General features: G+C 38.1%; 1 protein-coding gene across 1 annotated transcript in view; it reads right to left on the bottom strand.

The window, feature by feature from the left end:
- The window catches only part of SFXN1 (sideroflexin 1), a 38,059-nt gene extending 17,844 nt beyond the window's left edge, over window positions 1–20,215 (bottom strand). Inside the window, exons 1-8 of the mRNA XM_039351948.1 lie at window positions 19,970–20,215; window positions 11,634–11,810; window positions 10,590–10,760; window positions 8,428–8,526; window positions 5,769–5,844; window positions 4,681–4,766; window positions 3,189–3,316; window positions 2,246–2,295 (exon numbers count right to left, since the gene is read on the bottom strand). Of these exons, the coding sequence (XP_039207882.1) occupies window positions 2,246–2,295; window positions 3,189–3,316; window positions 4,681–4,766; window positions 5,769–5,844; window positions 8,428–8,526; window positions 10,590–10,760; window positions 11,634–11,797 (774 nt within the window). The 5' untranslated portion in view covers window positions 11,798–11,810; window positions 19,970–20,215. The remainder of the gene's footprint in view (window positions 1–2,245; window positions 2,296–3,188; window positions 3,317–4,680; window positions 4,767–5,768; window positions 5,845–8,427; window positions 8,527–10,589; window positions 10,761–11,633; window positions 11,811–19,969) is intronic.
- Window positions 20,216–20,783: the final 568 nt, after the last annotated feature.

The following is a 20,783-nucleotide window of genomic DNA, read 5'->3' on the forward strand; positions in this document are numbered from 1 at the left end:
GAGAAAGCTAGGGAGTTCCAGAAAAACATCTACCTTCTGCTTCATTGACTATGCAAAAGCCTTTGATTGTGTGGATCACAACAAATTGTGGCAAGTTCTTAAAGAGATGGGAGTACCAGACCATCTCATTTGTCTCTTGAGAAACCTATATGCGGGTCAAGAAGCAACAGTGAGAACCGAACACGGAACCACTGATTGGTTCAAAATTGGAAAAGGAGTCCGGCAAGGCTGTATACTGTCGCCCTGCCTATTTAACTTATATGCAGAGCACATCATGAGAAAGGCAGGGCTAGATGAATCAAAAGTTGGAATTAAGATTGCCGGGAGAAATATCAACAACCTAAGATATGCAGATGATACCACTCTAATGGCAGTAAGTGAAGAGGAACTAAAGAGCCTCTTGATGCGGGTGAAGAAGGAGAGTGTAAAAGTAGGCTTGAAACTCAACATTAAGAAAACCAAAATCATGGCATCCGGCCCTCTCAATTCCTGGCAAATAGATGGGGAAGAAATGGAGGTAGTGACAGATTTTATTTTTCTGGGCTCAAAGATCACCTCAGATGGGGACTGCAGCCAAGAAATTAAAAGACGCTTGCTCCTGGGGAGGAAAGCTATGGCAAATCTAGACAGCATTCTAAAAAGCAGAGACATCACCCTGCCAACAAAAGTGCGTATAGTCCAGGCCATGGTTTTCCCAGTTGCAATGTATGGCTGTGAAAGTTGGACCATAAGAAAGGCTGAGCGCAAAAGAATTGAGGCCTTTGAACTATGGTGCTGGAGAAGACTCCTGCGAGTCCCTTGGACTGCAAGGCGTTCAAACCGGTCAGTCCTAGAAGAGATCAACCCCGACTGCTCTTTAGAAGGCCAGATCCTGAAGTTGAAACTCAAGTACTTTGGCCACCTAATGAGAAGGAAGGATTCACTGGAGAAGAGCCTAATGCTGGGAAAGATTGAGGGCAATAGAAGAAGGGGACGACAGAGAATGAGATGGCTGGATGGAGTCACTGAAGCAGTAGGTGTGAATTTAAATGGACTCCAGAAGATGGTAGAGGACAGGAAGACCTGGAGGAATGTTGTCCATGGGGTCGCGATGGGTCGGACACGACTTCGCAATTAATAACATAACCTGTATTGATGGCTGACTCTAAAATGCAGAAGTTATTTACCGCTCTGATATCATACTTGACAATTCTACGGGTGGTTATTGTGCCTGTAGTCATTTAGTTTGGTCTTCTTTATATACTTCCCATTTTTTTTCATCCCTGCTCCTTGATTTTTATTACTAGACCTTGCAGGTCTTTTGCATTATCAGTTATTAGTCATCAGCGTACTCACATAATTATTGTAAGCATCCTATATAATAATGTTTGGGAATTAAACATTAATTAATGGGGAATCAGGTTAAGAATAAGTATTATTACAAAGTAGTCAGTGGACATTGATTTTTTTAGTTATTAATTTGAAAGAAGTGAGAACTTGAACAAAATTCTTAAGCACTTGCAATCAGCTTGCAGTTCCTAATATACATAGACAGTTATATTAAACAGATGAAATTCCATCATTCAACTTCAAACATGTAGTATCTTATTCCTGTTTATAATAAGGAAAAAGGGGCTAAATAATTGAAGAGGCAATTTCATGCCTCTTTCATGCAATAATCTGTCTTGTATTTTAGGCAATTTTCTCCTCTCAACTACTTATCCCAAAGAGATTTCTGGTATTATGGAGAAAATTCACTGTTTGAGTAGCCATAGGCTAAGCTATTTCATAGCAGATGACATCAGATTCAATCTAATCTTAGTCAAAATTTGACTTGGCAGTTATTTTATGTTTATCAGCTTTAAAATATGTTTGAAAGACAGTTTTTTTTTATTTCCGGTGGATATAAATAATAACATATTATTACTGTTCATTAAAATAATGGACTAGATTTAATTTACACAGTGGAATAATTAAAGTGTTAAAATGTTTATGAATATGTTCACAAACAAGATGTTCCATAAAAAATGATGAGGAATAATTAATTTTACTGCAGCATGTATTTCTGAGAGGCTATTTTGTAATATTTCAGACACTATCATTTACTATTTTATTGCTTTATTTTTGTTTTATAGTTATTGATTGTATTGCTGTTGTGAACCAGTTATTTAAGTTGGGCGGCCATATAAATCTTTTAAATAAAATAAAATAAAATAATAAAATAAAATGGTTCAGAAAAGAACTCTCTTTGAGAACATAGGCTTACCTTTAAAAATGCCTTCTTTTCCAAAGTATTCATTATGAATGGGGGAATGGCTAAAAGACAGTAAGCAAAAGTTTTGTGTTTAATAATTTCATGCTATCCTGTATGCTGCTTTAGGAAGAAAAATATTTTGACAGATGATTTAGAAGTTAAACATTTCTTAAAACATGTACAGTAGATAGAACAGAACCCTAAGCAAATCTTTACAGCAGCTTCAATAGCATGAGAAATTTTATCCCTAAAATTTGGATGATTTGGGCCAATCATTCTTCTCAGTACTTTTGTAAATTTTGTAAATTTAATAAAGAGACATGAACTTGGCAATTCTCTTGGTTTACTATTTGTATTTCCTCTTTAATTTTTAAAACTTCAGCCAGCTTCCTTTGGATATCCAGTAAAAAGTTCTTATTCATGTCATCTGCTTGGTCTGTCACTAGTATTTCCACTTGCAGCTTTCTTTGTCTTGTAATCCATACTTTTTAAACACAATATTTCTGATTCTACTATTTCTTCATCAAACAAGATTTGGTTCACATCTGTCATTCTTTCATTAACATCCTTTAAATAGAGTCTATCCATAGAAGCACGCACCATTACTGATACTGTTGATATTGTGGCTACTAATTTCTGGTCCCATTCTTCAAACTTCTTTTTTAATATTCCAAATGTTAAAGTATTTTCTGTTATTTTATAAATCCCACTCCTACTCAATATTAAAAGCACTGATTTTTGATCCATCATACTGAAATACATATATACCATATGTTTCTTACAAGTATTCTCTACTGCCTTAGGGGTAAGAGGTGCTGATAAAGGAGCTAGAGTAATTGCTCTTGAGCTATCAATTACTTTTCTGAGAAAAGCACAATAGTATTAGAAGTAATTCTAATTTTTAAGAATTGTTAGAAGAATGTCAGCATTAAACTTAATGGAAGTTGGGACACACCCATTCCTGGAGCAGCCATAAGGATCCTTGAAACCACAACTTGCACAATTGCCTGTTGAGCAGCTTTGGATGATTCACCCAGTCTATTCCCATTTTCGTCTGTAATGGGAATGCCATACTTTAGTTCCCTGTTGGGTTTTTAAAAAAGAAAAAGAAAAAGAGCTGAGAAGATCATTGTTTCATTCTTAAAGGACTCCAAATGCTTACAACAATGTCTTTTCAAGGTTCAAGTCATATTTCACAATCATTTCTGAACTTTTAGTGATCCTTCTGTTTATTGTGTGATGTTGAATAGGGTCCATAGGATGTGCAGAATGCCTAAATTGACATCACACCATCATGACATAAGCCCGGCCTCTTTTCCTTGTGCATCATGATATTGCACAGATGGATTTTAGGTATACAGGTAGTTCTCAACTTATAACAGTTTGTTAAGTGACCATTTGAAATTGCAATGGCAGTGAAAAAAGTGACTGATAACCATTTTTCACACTTATGACTGTTGCCCATGGTCACATGATCAAAATTCAGACACTTGACAACTGACTCATATCTATGATGGTTGCAGTGCCCCAGGGTCATGGGATCACCTTTTGAGAACTTCTGATAAGCAAAGTCAATGGGGAAACTTGATTTACTTAACAGTTGTGTTACTAACTGAACAATTGCGCTAATTCACTTAACAACTGTGGCAAGAAAGGTCATAAATGGGACAAAGCTCACTTAACAACTTTCTCACTTAGCAACAGAAATTTTGGGCTCAATTGTGATCATACATTGAAGACTGTCTGTAGTCGATAAGATAGGTTTGATAAATTGAAGATCAATTCCTCAAATTTCAATAGCTGAACTAATAGTTAATTAATATGTCTACCCATACATGATTCTGCATAGTTAACAATTAAAGAGCAATAACAATAAAAACATCTGAAATTAAAACCAACAGAACTAGATAAAATAGTAACTGAGAATATTCATACACACACAGAAATACAAAAATGGGTTTTTATTCCTACTAGATGGGAAAAATAGCTTTTTGTGCCTTGCAAAGGGCCATGAGTGTCTTTTAGATATTATGTTCTACCCTTAATTATTTTGTGTTTATGTGAAGTTGCTTTAGAAAACCCCCTTTCACAACTTCTCACATGCAGCAGTTCTTTGCAAACCAGTACATTCCTGGATTGGTGCTGCTGGTAGATCTAAAGGACAAGAATGTTTCAAAATGTTTCCTGATTTCCCAAGTTTGAAAAAAAAACACCATCTCTTTCATAAGGAACTTGGAGTTAGTATAACTCTTACAGAAAGAGAAACTAAGTATGGGGCAAACATTTCAAAATTCTTTTTAGCTTAACTTAAAAATGACGTATTTCACATGAACATGTTTGGTGTGTGTGTGTGTGTGTGTGTGTGTGTGTTTATGCTGGAGAACACAGTCAGTGATGGCAAGTGCTGCCAGGAAGCTCTGAAGATCACATGTTATGGTTCATCTTACCTTTGCCTCATTAATGGAATATTAATACAGTTTGCAGCAGCTACAGCAGCAAAAGGAACAAAACGTCCTATAAGTGGTGAAACATGCTGCAGAAAAAGAAGAGAGGGTCATCTGACTATGGCTAACCCTAGTTAATTTTTTTCCTGACTTAAGCCATGAAGGACAGCAGCAAAAAGTCTAACAGTAATAATATTTTATGATCGGCTGTCTGAAGAATGCAGATCGAAACAGCAGAGAATGTGCGGTAACTGTATCTCTTGGTAATGTATTTAAATATTGTTCCTTAAAAGAAATTAATGATAGTTTCCCCCACTGCATTTTTCTGAAAATAGACATGCTGCACTATCTATCAGTGAACTCAGGAAGCAGAACCTGTTTTCTTTCATTTAAACAATAGTGAAACAGTTACTATAACTGCAATAAGTTTCTCTTCCGAGAAAGAACCTGCAGCAATCTTGTGACTGATTTTAGAATCAGGCTACTTTGCTCTGTCAATGAGTCACAATTTACTCAGAATTCTTTTTTTTTCCTTGCAGGAAAGATTCTTTTTTATTTGATTCATGAAGTGGACAGCAAAGATACAGACTCTACATACGTCATGAGGATTTTTCTACAGGGCAATTTGAAGGAGAATTTCAAAGAATATAACGTAACTTTCAAGAGCCCACTGTACTCAGTATCTATGTGCATCAGCTGCTTACGTATTTTCAGTACAAATTGTATTCTCTAAGGAGTTGTGTCTGATGACACATTTATTTACTATTTATATTTGAATAAATATATGCAAAATATATATGGAAAGATACTCATGTACAAACACAATAAGAGTTCACTATATATTTTTGTCTCTAATATCTAGTTTTCTGATTTCAGGGAAAGTATATGCATAAGTTACTATTCAGTTAAACCAAGAAATTCAACATGGAGGATCTATACAATCATTCAGTGATCTTATGACAACACAAATAAGAATAAATGCATCGTTTTTTTATCAGCCAGGTTAACGTCATGCATATAACAACTGTTATATAAAATTTTCACAACAATCTACACTATAGTCTCAAACAAGGAGTGAATAATGGAAATACCTTTGTGAGTGCATTAAGTCCTAGAGCAGTTGCAACAGCACCTGTGGTAGCAGAAACATAGGCTGTTCCCAGCTGGCTAAAACAAAAATATGAATGTTTGTATATGTACAAGAACCACATGCTCTGAATCTCAGTTTTTGATTCTATTTGCATAACTGGCATAATGGCAACCTATTTTATGGCAGCAATACAAAGATTGCCAAAAGATAAACTAGGGCAACCTAGTGGCTGGGAAGTTTTCTTTTCTAGTGTTTCTAAAGTCTCTTTTCAAGGACAATAGGGACTGATAAAGCAATGGAAAAGGTGGATATTCCCTTAAAAAAAAAACTATGCTACTTTTACTAAGTTATCTTAATAGACTCACTTGTTTCATTATGAAGCTGCCTAATCTTTGCAGCATAAGCACTTTTAATAGCTCTCCTGAATTGGATATGTTCTTTTTCCCCCCTGCATTACTTCTGAATTATAAAATACTGTTCCTTCCAGTTAGAACTGGTTTTTCTCTTTTGGAATTTAGTTTACACATTTCTCTTTAATTTGATCTCCTGAAATTATTAGTTGATCTTTTAATGCTGTTTTATTCATTAGTTATATAAATATGCTATATCATGCAGGCATTCAAAGCAATGGGATATATGTGGCTTTATTTTAATCTCACAACAACTCCTCTGTAGGATAGGGTGGGCTGAAAGGAAGTGTAAAATTACCCAGTGAATTACTATGACTATGAGTAAGCTTGAAAATATTTTGCCAGTAGGCGGATTTGTGCTTTTATTACTTGCATACATTTATTGGAATTTTTTAATGACTAGATTTCACTATAACACTTGTAGAAAAAAATCTACATTCAGCTTTAAAAAGTCATGGCTCTGTGGCAGGTCCATTCTCAGGAATCTTTAGTTTAAGGCCAGGAAACACCTAAGGAGTATATTTGGGTTGGCAATTCATATCCAGCCTTCCCAAGAGTGCCAGAAAGCCATAAAATGGACTGCTACACCAGAGCTGTATAGTTTGGGACCCAGAGTTACATATGGCCCCTTAAAACCTTTGGTGGGACACCTAGTACTCATCCAGAGTTTGCCCCCAATTGTAATTTTTAGACGGCAGAAGGAGGAAGTTATTCAGAGGAATTGTTAACATAATAACTATATTTAATTCATTCAATTTTAACTATTTTGTTCTGGCCTTGTCTCATTGGAAAGTAGCTCCTGGCATGTAATTTAAAGGCCAAGTGTGGCCCGTAGCTTGTGCAGTAACACTTGACTATATCTTCTATTGAAAGTGGCTTAAGTAATTTAAACCTACTTTCAACAGAGTGATTTGACATAATAGATATTTTCACAAGAGCTGAAAGGCCAATGCATGCTATAAGGCAGGGGGGTCTTCAAATGTGGCCCTTTTATGACTTGTGGACTTCAACTCCCAGAATTCCTCAGCCAGGCACACTGGCTGAAGAATTCTGGGAATTGAAGTCCACAAGTCATAAAAGGGCCAAGTTTGAAGACCCCTGCTATTAGGGGTGCTTCTGTTGAAGATTAGACTATGCTTAGGATAAATACCTCAACCTGTGTTTTCTACCTTCAATACTGACTTGGCCTTAGTTCCATGAAGAGCTGTTGGGGGAAAAAAAAATCAAGATGGTGATGCCCTTGCCTCAAGCATAGTGCCTTGATTTGCTGAAGATCATTACTTCCTAGCAATATACTCCAGGCCACACTGTTTAAAATTTAAATGCAGCTATCTATTTGTCTAACATCTCTAAGTGGTCCTCTTCTATATTTCCCAGGCACCAGTTTACATTTTTAAACCACAGGATATTTAGAAAACTCTCACTGAAGTTAGGAACATTGCAAACTATAACAGTCAGTTGCACATGGCATTTTGAAGTGTTCTGATTCCCATCATCTGAAATCCATAATGAATGACTTAGAATGCATTAGTGACCTAATTAGTCTTTTTAACAATGCAAATGATCTTGCGGGATGGTCAACATGCAAAGAAATTGTGTTTAGTACCAGACAGGGATAACCCGGCAGTCATGCATCTAGTAGCATTTTGTATGCTGATAATATTTACGTGAAGGGCTTTAAATATTTTAAATGCACTATATGCTTATTATATATTACTGTTATTAAATTAGCATCGCTTCTATTTTTCCCCATTATAGATTACCTTGTGCTTATATGTCGTCACGTCAAGCCATTCTATGAAAGACCACATTGCAGATTTAATAATAATCTTAACAAAGCAATTTATGATCCATTATCATTATAGTGCTGAAAGCCATTCAGAAAAAGCAGAGAGGCCATGCAATTCTCAGAACAGTGCAGATCTGAAACTTGAAATCTACAATAATTTGGCCCCTCTTTTCTGCATTATGGTGATAATTACCACAGTTTTTCATTTTTTTCTCCCCTTTTTATGGGAGACTCTTTAACTATCAATCAATTAAATTAATGAACCAGCATCCTCAGGTCTATATTGACTCAATAATATCATATCAATTTAAAACATACTTTTAAACCCGTAGGATTATAGCGGCAAAATATTTTCTACAGCAGTTCATGTTAAGCTTTATATTAGACCTAGCTTCAAATTAGAGCGCATATTTTATTCAACATACTTGAATTATCTGCTTGGTGCATCTTGATGGCTTTACCTGACATTAATTGGAGCATCTCCACTCCTGTTGGTATAATTTACAATAGCATTGAAGGATTGATTAATCCATTGCCAGAAAACCACGGCTGGAGTTGTTCTTGGAAGAAGGAAAGGACAATTAATTTTCAATAAATTTTGATATGAGCTCAGTTTGATAAAGTAACATAATAGATAAAGTACTGTAGTATATTTATATTAAATCTATCCAGATGATAATGAAATTTCATCCTTTAAACATAGTTTAGATCAGATTAACTCAAGAGTGAATCAAATTATTTTGAGCCAGAGCTAAAAAACTCATTTTGAGCTGTTAAAACAACTAAGGATTACTTCACAGAATAATAGTTTACCTACACAAAATGCAGAAATATACAGGTAGTCCTCAACTTACAATGACAATTGAGCTCAGAATTTCTGTTGCTAAGTAAAACATTTGTTAAGTGAGTTTTGCCCCATTTTATAACTTTTCTTGCCACCGTTGTTAAGCGAATCATGGCAGTTAGTGAAAGTGGTTTCCCCGTTGACTTTGCTTGTCAGAAGTTTGCAAAAGGGGATCACATGACCTCAGGACACTTTAACCGTCATAAATACGAATCAATTACCAAGCATCTGAATTTTGATTATGTGACCATGGGGATACTGCGATGGTTGTGTGGAAAATAGTCATGTCACTTTTTTCAGTGAGGTAACTTTGAACCGTCACTAAATGAACTGTTGTAAGTTGAGGACTACCTGTATGTAAAGTCTTAGGAAAAATGCTACAGTTTGAATATAGCCATTGCTTATGTTATGGGGTCAGTGGGAGAATTATGTCTGCTACTTTTTGCAATGTACCTTCCTAGTTTGCTGCAGCCAGCGTCAGAAATGGAGGCAATGGGTATTCTTTAGAGGATGGAGTGGCAGAGTGTTTTTCATTGCTTGTTAAAGTTTTAATAAAACATTTCCTCTTTTTATCTTAGCTCTAAATCTATTAAAACAGTTCTGGAGCATGATGGGAGTGTTTTGGATTTTTGAAGAATGAAAGCCTCCATTATCCTCCTTCCTATGTTATCAGAGTGCAATTGAGGAGAAAGAATCACAGTAGAAATTTGGGCTACCACAGGAAAATCCCTGGCAGATCTCCTTTATTGACCATGAAAAGAGAAGCCAGCGGTGGTCTAAGGCCTCTGGGAAGCTCTTTCAGAATTGCTCCAAAGAAAGGAAAATAATGTTTTATTTATCTTCTTTGTTATGGTAACAAAGCTTTGACCGTTTTTCGAATTCACATGGAAATATTTGATAGAAAATTTGCCTGTCAGACAAAATTTGCCTATGTTTCAAATGCTCACAAGTAGGAAAATATAATTCTTTTTGTTGTTGCCATTAAATCAAGGACATAAACATATATGTACCCAGAAGTACAAATCCCTACCATTAAAAAGTAATAAAGCACAGAACAGGCACAAATAATACATTCTGAAGAAGAACTGACATGCCACTATTAGACTAGACCTGTCAAAATCCATTCTGAATTATCTTTGTTGGGTGCTTTAAATCGGGGGGGGGAGGGAAGAGGAGATGGTTTTGTGGGAGGGGGAGGCACAAGCGGGACCAAATGCCTGTGACGCACGTGCATATGAGCCTCCAAGCAGCCATTGTTTGCACAAGTGGGGCTGAGAAGGGCGCCCATGATGCTTGTGTGAGGCTCTGAGCGCCTGCAACACTCACTCAAGTCTCTAAGTGCCCATAACGCTCATGTGAGTGGGGCTGTGAGCGCCCGCCACCCTCATGTGAGTGGGGCCACGAGCATCTATGACACTTGCATCAGTAGGGCTGTGCACGCACACACCAGCCAGCCACTCACGAGGCCTGGTTGCAAATAGTAGAGGGCCACGGCCCACAGGTTGGGGATCCCTGCTTTAAATAATAGGATGAGAATTTGGGCACCTCATCGTAAATGTCATGATAAAAGACAGAAGCATCTGAAGCCCGTGTCATAACTAATTCTAGACAAAACTGTTTATTAGTTCAAATGAGGAAATCATTAGTAAAAAGGCAAAGTGTTCCCTTTAGCAGTCTTACGGAACATTCAACATACATCTCTGATATTTTTTAAAACTCAAGTCTGAAAAAATATTTATTCCATTCACGATTATTTATCAGTAAGTTATGACTACTTACCTATAAAATGTCATCATGAAGCCAGTAATTGTCATGTTCATAGGCACCTGAGCAGACATACGGCCAATCAAAACCATCTTTTCACCAGTATCTGGATGGAAGGCTGAATCGTAGATATATTTTCCTCTCCAGAGTTCATCTTCTGTTAACCCAGGGGCCACAATGCCTTGTCTTATGATTAGAGGAAATACATACAAATATTTAATCATTAATATAATACTACCAATATTTTAGTTCCCAAAGGTTAAGGAATATTTTTTAAGTATAAATCATATCCCCTTGTGAGAAATTTTTCTCTATCTATGTCTGCTCTTTTCAAAATTATCAAAACTACATGGTTTCATAATCATTGGAGGAAAATATGCATACTTTTTTCTATACCGGTAGTCTTCGTCTTACAACAGTTCATTTAGTGACTGTGTGAAGCTTCAATGGCACTGAAAAAACTGACTGATGACCATTTTTCACACTTATGACCATTGCAGCTTCCCCATGGTCACATGATTTACATTCGGATGCTTGATAACTCACATTTATGATGGTTGCAGTGTCCCACAGTCATGTGATCCCCTTTTGTGACCTTCTGATAAGTCAATGGGGAAACCAGATTCACTTAACAACCGGGTTACTAATTTAAGAACTGCAGCGATTCACTTAACAAGTGTGGCAAGAAAAGTCACAAAATGGGGCAAAACTCATTTAACACATTTCTCACTTAGCAACATAAATGTTGGGTTCAATTGTGGTCGTACGTTGAGGACTACCTTTAATTGGTGCTTCCTTTTCATCTCCAAAATAATTCTAATGTGAAAACATTAGCATTTTTGGAGTCACGATTTCCTAGTTTTCTCCTAAAGCATTGTTACAGAACATTAACTCCTGACTCCTATTTCCTCAATTCTAAAAGTACATTTTTTTAACTTACAAAAGAGCTGTTTTCCCTAGATAAATGATTTCTCTGATCTTATTATAATGTTCCCAGAATAATGTTACCCATCTAGAGAAAGTGGAATAAAACGGGGGGAAGAAAAACCCAAAGCATACCTGTAATTGTGCACAATTTGTTTTGCTTTTTCTAATTGTTCATTGGATAACAATATATTCCTAGGATCGGTTACAGTGAAGAAGTGGTTAGCGCGTCCAACGAATGTGCTTTGATCCCAGCGAGGCTCTTTGATATTGATGTTTAATGGTATATCTCCCGACATTTTTTCAAGAACACTGAATATAAAACAGAGAGTTTTAGTTTCAGGGTTGTTGACATTTTTATTTCTCTTATATTGGTTAAAAAATGCATCTCTCCCAGATCTCTGAAGCCTTATTAGAACTCAAATGCAATGAAAACCCATCTCCGTGGGGCAATTCTGTGCTCCTTACTGCCCGATTTTGAAACTATCCTCAAGATTCAATCACTGCTGCAGTATTTCCTATCAACAAAACACCAATTGCAATGGGATAAAATACAACAGCAACATTTATAGAAATGAATTGGCAAAAGAAGTTGTGATGTGGCTTTAATATGCTCTGATAATTATCTGCCTAGATCCTTAGCCACATTTAGGATCCTGTGTTGGAGCGTGGAGCAGAATCAGACAACATACAGAATTTGGAGCATAACTAGCAAATAGCCTGACTCTCCTTCCACCCACTAAATATATTTTAATTTTGAAATGGCTCTGTTTGATTTACAGTATATATTTATTATATTACGAATTCATTTTCAAAATGCCTATTAAGATTTCTGCAGAAAATATACTAATGCATTTTAATATAAAAGTTTTCATTTACTACCACTCCTCTTCTTATTTTATGATATATTGCCATAGCCTCATTGAAAACCAGACAGGAAGACTATATACCATACTTTCCATGGTAATCTGTTTTTAGATCATTTCACTTTAGCTTTTGTTTTCATTGCCCAAGCAGCATTTAAAACTCTGCATTAATCCAATTTACTAATCTTGTTATTTAATCTAATATTCCATGCAAAGTACTTTAAAAGTCCAACCAAATTTATATTCATAGTTTTTGAGGCTAACCCAAGGTTCTGCTTGGTTTAATTTTTAGGCCAAAGATACTTTCTTGAAAGAGCGGAATACAAAGAACTTCTTGACAAGCTTCATTCACTGTAACATTTGCTGATGCTGTTTCCCAACTTTCCCACTGTGTACTTAAAAAAATAAATAAACCCTTTTTTCTTGTGTATCAGGCAATCATAAAATTATGTGCTGAACAAAGACTGTACACCCAATCAGATATGGTTATCTGATCATGTGGCTGATGGCAAACAAGCCAAATTAGAGTAGAAACACAAATCAGGGCTTCCAAGACTGATTACGTGAGTGGTTTTTAACCCTTGTCGTTTTCTTATTATATCCAGGATAATCACGTCACACCCCTAGGATCACTCTGGATGGAAAAGAGGGAGGTTTTAATTTTGCAGCCCATTGATCCCAATGCACAGATAAGCTTCCCTTTTCAGCAGTCCTGATCAGAAATTGTTCAAAAGTCATGGAGAAACTGGAATCACAATATAGGTGGAAATAATGATCTTAATTAGATAATTGGGCCTGATGGGAGGGACTCTAACTTTGCTATGGGGTAAGAAGTTTTATAAAGTAGATCTTTCTAACACATTCTATTCCTAAGCACAATTTTCCTCCTAAAAGCTTATGGGAAAAAGCCGTGGTGGCACAGTGGTTAGAATGCAGTATTGCAGGCTGACTCTGCCCACTGCCAGCAGTTCGATCCTGACTGGCCCAAGGTTGTCTCAGCTTTCCATCCTTCCGAGGTCAGTAAAATGAGAACCCAGATTGTTGGGGGCAACATGCTGATAGAAAATGCTGTAAAGCACTATGAAGCGGGTTTAAGTCTAAGTGCTTTTGCTATTGCTAAAAAGATTATGCAAGGAAAAAACATTATTGCTTACTTTTTTCCTCAGCATAATTCTAGGAATGATCAACAGCAGGAGAGTTTTGGGGAAAGATATAAAATACGAATAGTAGAATGCCATGTAATGATTGGAACAGGTAGATTCAGTTTTAGTCCCTACTTAAACCCAGAAATTCATGCAAAGATTTGAACCAGACAGTCACTCTGTGCTCAATCTATTTCACAGTACTGCTATGAGGATGAATTGAGAGCAGACCTTTCCCTGTCCATAGAAAAGATGGGGTATACAGTAAATGCATTATATATAGAGAGGGAGGTATAGCAAAAATAAATAAATATAAAAATAAGAGACAAATCATGAGCAAAGTCCAGTAGAAAATAAGACTGTACAGATCAATAATGTACTGTATCTATCCTGAAAGAAATTGTAGCAACACCTCTTTAAATAGAATTAGATTGAACTTACGATGTTCCCACACAATTATTTTAGAGAAATTTTGACCATACATCAATCGATGCATCTATACATCCCTCCAAAGGAACATTGAAGTGTTCTTTCACTGACTGCTTGTGAAAGTAGCAATTGTCCATATGCACACTGAACAGACCCTAGATGCAGTTATACATGTGAATATGGTCTAGTAACTTCTGTAATACATGTACACTCTATGCGTACCCACACATAAATTAATAGCAGAGAAATACTGATTCAGCATAGAAGACATGAGGTACACAGTTTTCTAGCAAGACTGCTCATATATACACATGTGGAGAGAAGTAAGAGGAGGGCTGGAAGGTGCCATGAAAAATGAAAAAAAATCAAAAAAAACTCTTTAACAATATCCAAAGAGATACTTCATATTCCATCTTTTGTGAAACAGCTCTTTCAAAGTATTTGGATGTATACATATGATGTTTTGCAAATCAGATGGTTAGTCTCATAAGAAAACTTCATTTGCAAAATTCCATATATTTTTTTTGTAAAAGCTCTTGGATTTTCTTCTAGGTGATCTGCAGTTTCATATGCATGGAATGTACATCAGCAAGACCAGCTGGTACCCAAAACATTTTTTTTTCTGCTGAGAAATAGAGATATTTTGGAATTATAAAGACATGACCTGGGTATTTGTAGTATGATAAAATCAAGGTTAATGTGTGTGTTTTTATCATTATGTTAGACATGCCATATTGAGAATATAGAATAGATAAAACCAAGGTTGTGCCCCAAAACACTTTTGTGGTTCAAAACAGAAGAAGCATTTTATAGAAGAGAAATAATAGCTAAGCACAAATGACTAAATTATTGTGATATAAGAATTTTATCAAGGGGAATACCAAACAAAAACAAGAGATTACACTTTGTTGCAATGTTAGAGATATTATATAAAATGATGCACCATTGGTATATGATACCAGATAAATTGTGTAGAATGTATAAAAGACTTCAAATTTATGTTGGAAATGTCAACAATAAGAAGGGACATTTTATCATGTGTGATAGGCATGCTGACTGGGGAATTCTGGGTGTTGAAGTCCACACATTTTAAAGTAACTGAGTTAAATTTAAATTTACCAACAAAGGGAGACTAGTATAGCTATTTTGAGCTATTTAGCTCTCATCAGCAGAAGTGGAAGCAGTATGCTCCATCCCATAGTTGGGTAGACCAGGTTGCTCTGATAGACATGTTTCATCAAAAAACACCTAAAGTAGCTGAGGTTGAGAAACACTGGAGTAGACAAAGATGGAAAGATTAGGCAATACATAAAATGATGAATAATGGCTGATGAACTTTCTGAGATGGCCAAGTTAACTTCTTCAATCAAAGAGAAGACAATATATATATTGTCTCCTCGCTTGCATTCCATTTTTGCAACTTTCTTTCTTCCTGTTGTTCCTTCCTTTGTCCTTCCCATTGCTGTCAGCCTTGCCTTTCCTTGCCTTGTTCCCCTCCTGGCCTGTCTATCTGTCCCGCCTGTACTTCTTGCCCCCCCAGCCATCTGATGCTACTACCACTGGTCTATTTTCCAATCGCCTCCCCCTCCATGGTCACCGTGGGCTACGCAGTCTGGATCTGATATCAATTGAGGCAATTACAGCTGGTTAGGACCTATCACAAGATCAATGGGCAGGATACTGAGTCAGCAGGGCTTATAAGAAAACTCCCCACCTCCAACACTCACTCTGACGACACTGGCAGTGAACCAGCAAAAGCTAAGATTGTTTTAGATTTATAAATAGTTGTTTTGTTGTCTGCCACTGTTTTAGCAATAAACAGCTGGTTTATATAATCCCAGAACTCGAGGATTCTATGTTGCTGTATATATATATATATGTTGCAGGCAGAAAAACGTCTATGTATTTTTTTTTGCATAAAAAAGGGGAGAAAGGTTTAGGGTTTTGATGATTAGACAGGATAGTTCAATGGTGGCGAACCTATGGCACGGGTGCCAGAGGCGGCACTCAGAGCCCTCTCTGTGGAAATGCGCGCTGTCGCCCCAGTCCTAGGCCTTCAGCTGGGTTTTATAAAACCTTTTCGCTTTAGGCCTACGCCACTGTGTGCAAAAAAAAGGTTCAATCAATCAGTCAATTTCAACTTCTCGCGGGGGAAAAAAGATCTCACAAAGTTGGAATTGATTGAACTTTTTAGTCCCACCCACTCTGCCATTACCACCACAGCCACGCCCACCCAATGGGCCATGCCCACCCAATGGGCCATGCCCACCCAATGGGCCACACCCACCTGGCACTCGACAATGCATAAGTGAGTTTTGGGTTGCAGTTTGGGCACTCAGTCTCTAAAAGGTTCGCCATCACTGGGATAGTTTATAGAAAGAACAGAGTCATGTTGTAATTCCAGATAAAGAGGTATAACGGTAAAGAAGTCTGGAAGCACTTTCTTTTTTCTTTTATTTTCTTTTTTGCACTTTTAACTTTCTCTTTGATTTCTTTTTCTTTTTAAATTTTATATTACTTTCTATTATTTTTTAATTTTCATTTTTAAAACTTTTAATAAAGTTATTTTTAAAAAATGAAAACACATTATTTTTGCACAGTAATGTGACACATAATGAGGGTCAAAAATATTTATGTCCTGCTAGTTCAATCTACTATTCTAGGACTGTAGTGTAGATAAAAGAAAAAAACAGATCAGTATTTTATTGATATTCCTCTCTTTGAATTTATAGTGAATGGATATAAATTTGGTTGTGACTCTTTCTAACCTATTTTCTGATCCCTATGTATTATTTCTGTGACTTGTTTTTATTTCTAAATATTTTTTAATCCTTCTCTCAGCAGCTCTGAAGCTCTCAATTTTTCCAAATGTATTCCCTTTTTCCATTCTCTGCCTCCCTCCAGCTCTTACTAATTTTGGGGCTTTCTATGTACTCAAAAACAGGCAATAGCCTCTGCATTTCATCTTCAGTGTGTTGCATTTACCACTGATTTCCCTCCCACCCACGGATTTCTTTACTTACATTTGCTTGTTTAAATAAAAGTACTGTTTTGTAACCTGGTGTATGAGGGCTAAAGAAAAGGGCCTTCTCAGTGGTGGCCCCTTCTTTATGGAATATCATTTCCCCTGAGGTATAATGGGCTCCCACCCTGTTGCTTTTCCAAAAGGCCCTTAAAATCTAATTTTGTCGGCATGCCTGAGTACCAGGAAAGGATCTGAGTACCAATCAAAAGACTGATTTGTGTTGTTGCTGCCAAGGGGTGGAGGAGTGGGGAAGAGATGGGATGGGTTTTTATTATATAGTGGGTTTTTAAAAAAAAATAAAATCACCTGCACAAGTTGGGCAGTTATATAATTTCTTTAATAATTAAAAATAAATAAGAAATCTGTTGTGATGCACCATGCCTTGAATACAAAATCCCTTACTCCTTGTACTGTTGAATTTAAGAAAGGTAATGTGCAAACAAAGAGAGAGCATGTGTGAATCACCTATTGCTTTCTATATCATTTAATTCTAGTGAAATATGCTCCTATATTGCAAAATTTTGAAATCGGGTTGTGCATATTAATTACGCGTTGCTTTATAATAATAACATTGGACAATTCAATATTTGAAACACAGATGTTTCTGTTTAGATATTTTTGTTGATAATGATGATTAAAATTTCACAGGCCTGTTACTTGCATTATTGGCTTCCTATCAGAAGACCACAGAATATATTTTAGTTCAGTGGTTCTCAACCTTTTTAATGCCGCGACCCCCAACTGGTTGTAAGTCGAGGACTACTCAACCGATCGTAAGTCGAGGACTACTCAGCTGGTTCAGCACCGTTTGCAGAATGGGACTTTTGACGGGCTCAGCAGGGCAGAGACAGCCTGGACAATTCCTATTGGCTTTTGAAAGCCAATAGAATTAGACTCTATTCAAGAGAGTCTATTCTATTGGCTTTCAAAGGCCAATAGAATAAAAGGGAGTAGCACAGCTAAGGAAAAGGGGGAAAAAATGGCAGACTGTGTTGTTTGGCGACCCCTGTGAAATGGTCGTTCGACCCCAAATGGTGTCCCGACCCACAGGTTGAGAACCACTGTTTTAGATGCATCAGATGTTGTAAGTAGCCTGCAGTAATCTAGAGCAGCCTGTAGGGAAAATTTAACAGTCTGATCATCAGCTTCATTGGGTTACATATATTAGGAATTGCAATTCCAATGGTTAAAGGAAAGCTGCTCTACTGGGCAAGGATGGAATAATGACCTTTTTATCTAGTCAAATTTAATTATGCAGAATGTAAATTAATCAGGTCCAACTAAGCTAATTGTGGACTGAAAGATACTGAAGTAACAACTGAAGCTCATCACAGAGACCTTTCCTTGCTACCACAATGATTTCTGGGGTAACCAAAAGAAGAAAAAACAAACTTCTAACCTATTAATATGAAGAGTTTTGGCCATTATGTCACAGATAAATGATTCAGTAACACTAGAAATGTTACATGAAACAGTCACAAGGATAATGAGGGATATGCAACAGTTTCCACTGCAGGTTCACTGAAAGCCCCAAAGGCACTTGCTTTCTTGAACAAATCTCTCCCAGCCCTGCCATCCTTAACAATAGTTTGGGTAAAAGTATCATTCAGAGTTCTGAAGATGGGAGCTCTAGATTTCCCTGTGTATCAACAGAACAAAACTATTCTGTGTGTAATCGCTCAGCCAGTCTCCATTTAGAGCCCAGGTAACAGATAAGGACAGCACCACACACCATTACATACAGTGAGGGTCTGTGTGTGCATGTGTATGCTAAGGGGGAAAATATGTTGCCACTTCATTTTTCATTGAAATCTGCTTGTTCTGCCATTTAACTGCATCAGCAGATTTTCCTGTAGCTTCCCCACAATGCATCAGGAGAAGCATATGCACCAGTGGGAATCGGGGATCAGAAACATCAACAAGATGCATTTATGTTCATGGTGTATGTCAGGAGGGTGGTGGTGGTGGTGGGGAAGACAAATCCTGATGTAACCTAGCAACAGACTATAGCCTGTGGACAATGCCTATTGCTGAGGCAGCCTCCTCATCAGAGCAGCCATCTTTTGCACGTAACTTAAGAGAGATATTTCATCATTTTCCCAGTCATTTCCAGATGTTAACACTGACACCGGATTCTGCCAGCACAGCAGCTTCCAACCTCTCCAGTTCTTTCCTCTGCAGTGCCCTTCTCTTATCCGTTTCCGGGACTCGGTAGAGAAAAATCTATTTTATGGCTTTCATGTGTCATTTTCTAGGTTGCCTGTGCAAACGACTTTGCCTCCCCTTCCCTTTCTTTCTAGCGGTGTGGCCAATTGTGGGCTTCCAAACACACACCAACGCACAGGCTTACAGCCAGATGCAACTCGGCGTATTTTTTTTCCGGATAGTCATCATTCAAGAATCTTATCTCTTGCATTTCTTTAACATCAAATCAGAACCGCATGAAACCAAATGGCCTCCAAATTCACCTTTCCCTAATTTTCTTCCCTCTTCCGACGCCGATTTCTCGACACGTGTCCTTGGAAATAGATTTTCTGAGCATACACGCGTTAAAATACCCGGGGAGGGGAGAGAGGGGGGCTATCTACCAGAGAAGTCAAGCGGCGAGAGAGAGGGGGTGGTGGTCTTGGGACATCCTGCACCATTTCATAAGGTATCCTGGTTCAGAAGAAACATCCCCGCTTCTCTTCCCGGCATTCATTTTGGGGTAGGGTGAGAGAAGCGTGTTAGAGGCAGGCACAATCTCGGGGCTCTGGGTAAGTGCACGCAAGCCTAGAGGCGGCTTTTCTTATTTTTAATTATACATTCTCTATATCCAATAAACTCCAAATTCGTAAAATTCCGCCTGCCCCCTTTTTCCTCTCCCTCCCTGCCCAGAAATTCGGTGCATCGTTTAGATGGATTGGCGATTCTCCTTTATTAAGCGGCCGGCTGCCGTTCCTGCTGCTGAATTAAGGCTGGGACAGGCAGCGGGGATCCGCGCGCGCTTTTGAGGTTGTGGGTACTCACGGCGCCCCCGGTGCACCCCGCTCCGCCGGTGACTCCCGAGCGGAGACAGCGTCGATTCCTAGCCGAGCCCCGCCGTCAAATCTCACGAACCCAGCCGAAGCCCGCCGGAAGAAATTCAGCTGCTCGCGAGCAAATGGCAACGCGGGAAAGAGCCAAGGAGGCGAGGGAAGGCGGGGTAGAGGCAAGTGAACCGCCCTCACCAGGGAAGGGAAAGGGAAAGGAAGGGGAGGGCGCGGAAGGAGGGAAAGGAACGAGGAGGCGGGTCGGTTGGGGCTCCCTTTTTGGCGCCTCCAAAGGGCTGACGCGAATGGCTTTCAACAGGTGAAGGTCGCCTCCCTTCCAAGGACTGGGACGGGAAGGTTTTGTTTTGGAGGGAGGCTAATGAAGCCCATTAGTCACCCGCTGCCTAATCGCAAAAGCCCCCCCCAAGGCCTGGAGACGAAAACATACGAAGAAAGGCTGCGGGACTTGGGTTTGGCTAGTCTAAAGAAAAGAAGAAACAGGGGTGACACGATAGCAGTATTCCAGTATTTGAGAGGCTGCCACAAAGAAGAGGGAGTCAAACTATTCTCCAAAACACCAGAGGGCAGGACAAGAAACAATGGTTGGAAACCGGTCAAAGAGAGAAGCAACCTGGAATTAAGGAGGACAGTGAAGACAATTAACCAGTGGAACAGCTTGCCTCCAGAAGTCGTGGGCGTTCCATCACTGGAGGTTTTTAAAAAGAGACTGGACAACAACTTGTCTGAAATGGTATAGGTTCTCCTCCTTGAGCAGGGGGCTGGACTAGAAGATCTCCAAGGTCCCTTCCAGA

Source organism: Crotalus tigris, unplaced genomic scaffold (genome assembly GCF_016545835.1).
Source record: "Crotalus tigris isolate CLP2741 ecotype Arizona unplaced genomic scaffold, ASM1654583v1 scf7180000017568.12009008, whole genome shotgun sequence".
Classification (NCBI taxonomy): domain Eukaryota; kingdom Metazoa; phylum Chordata; class Lepidosauria; order Squamata; family Viperidae; genus Crotalus; species Crotalus tigris.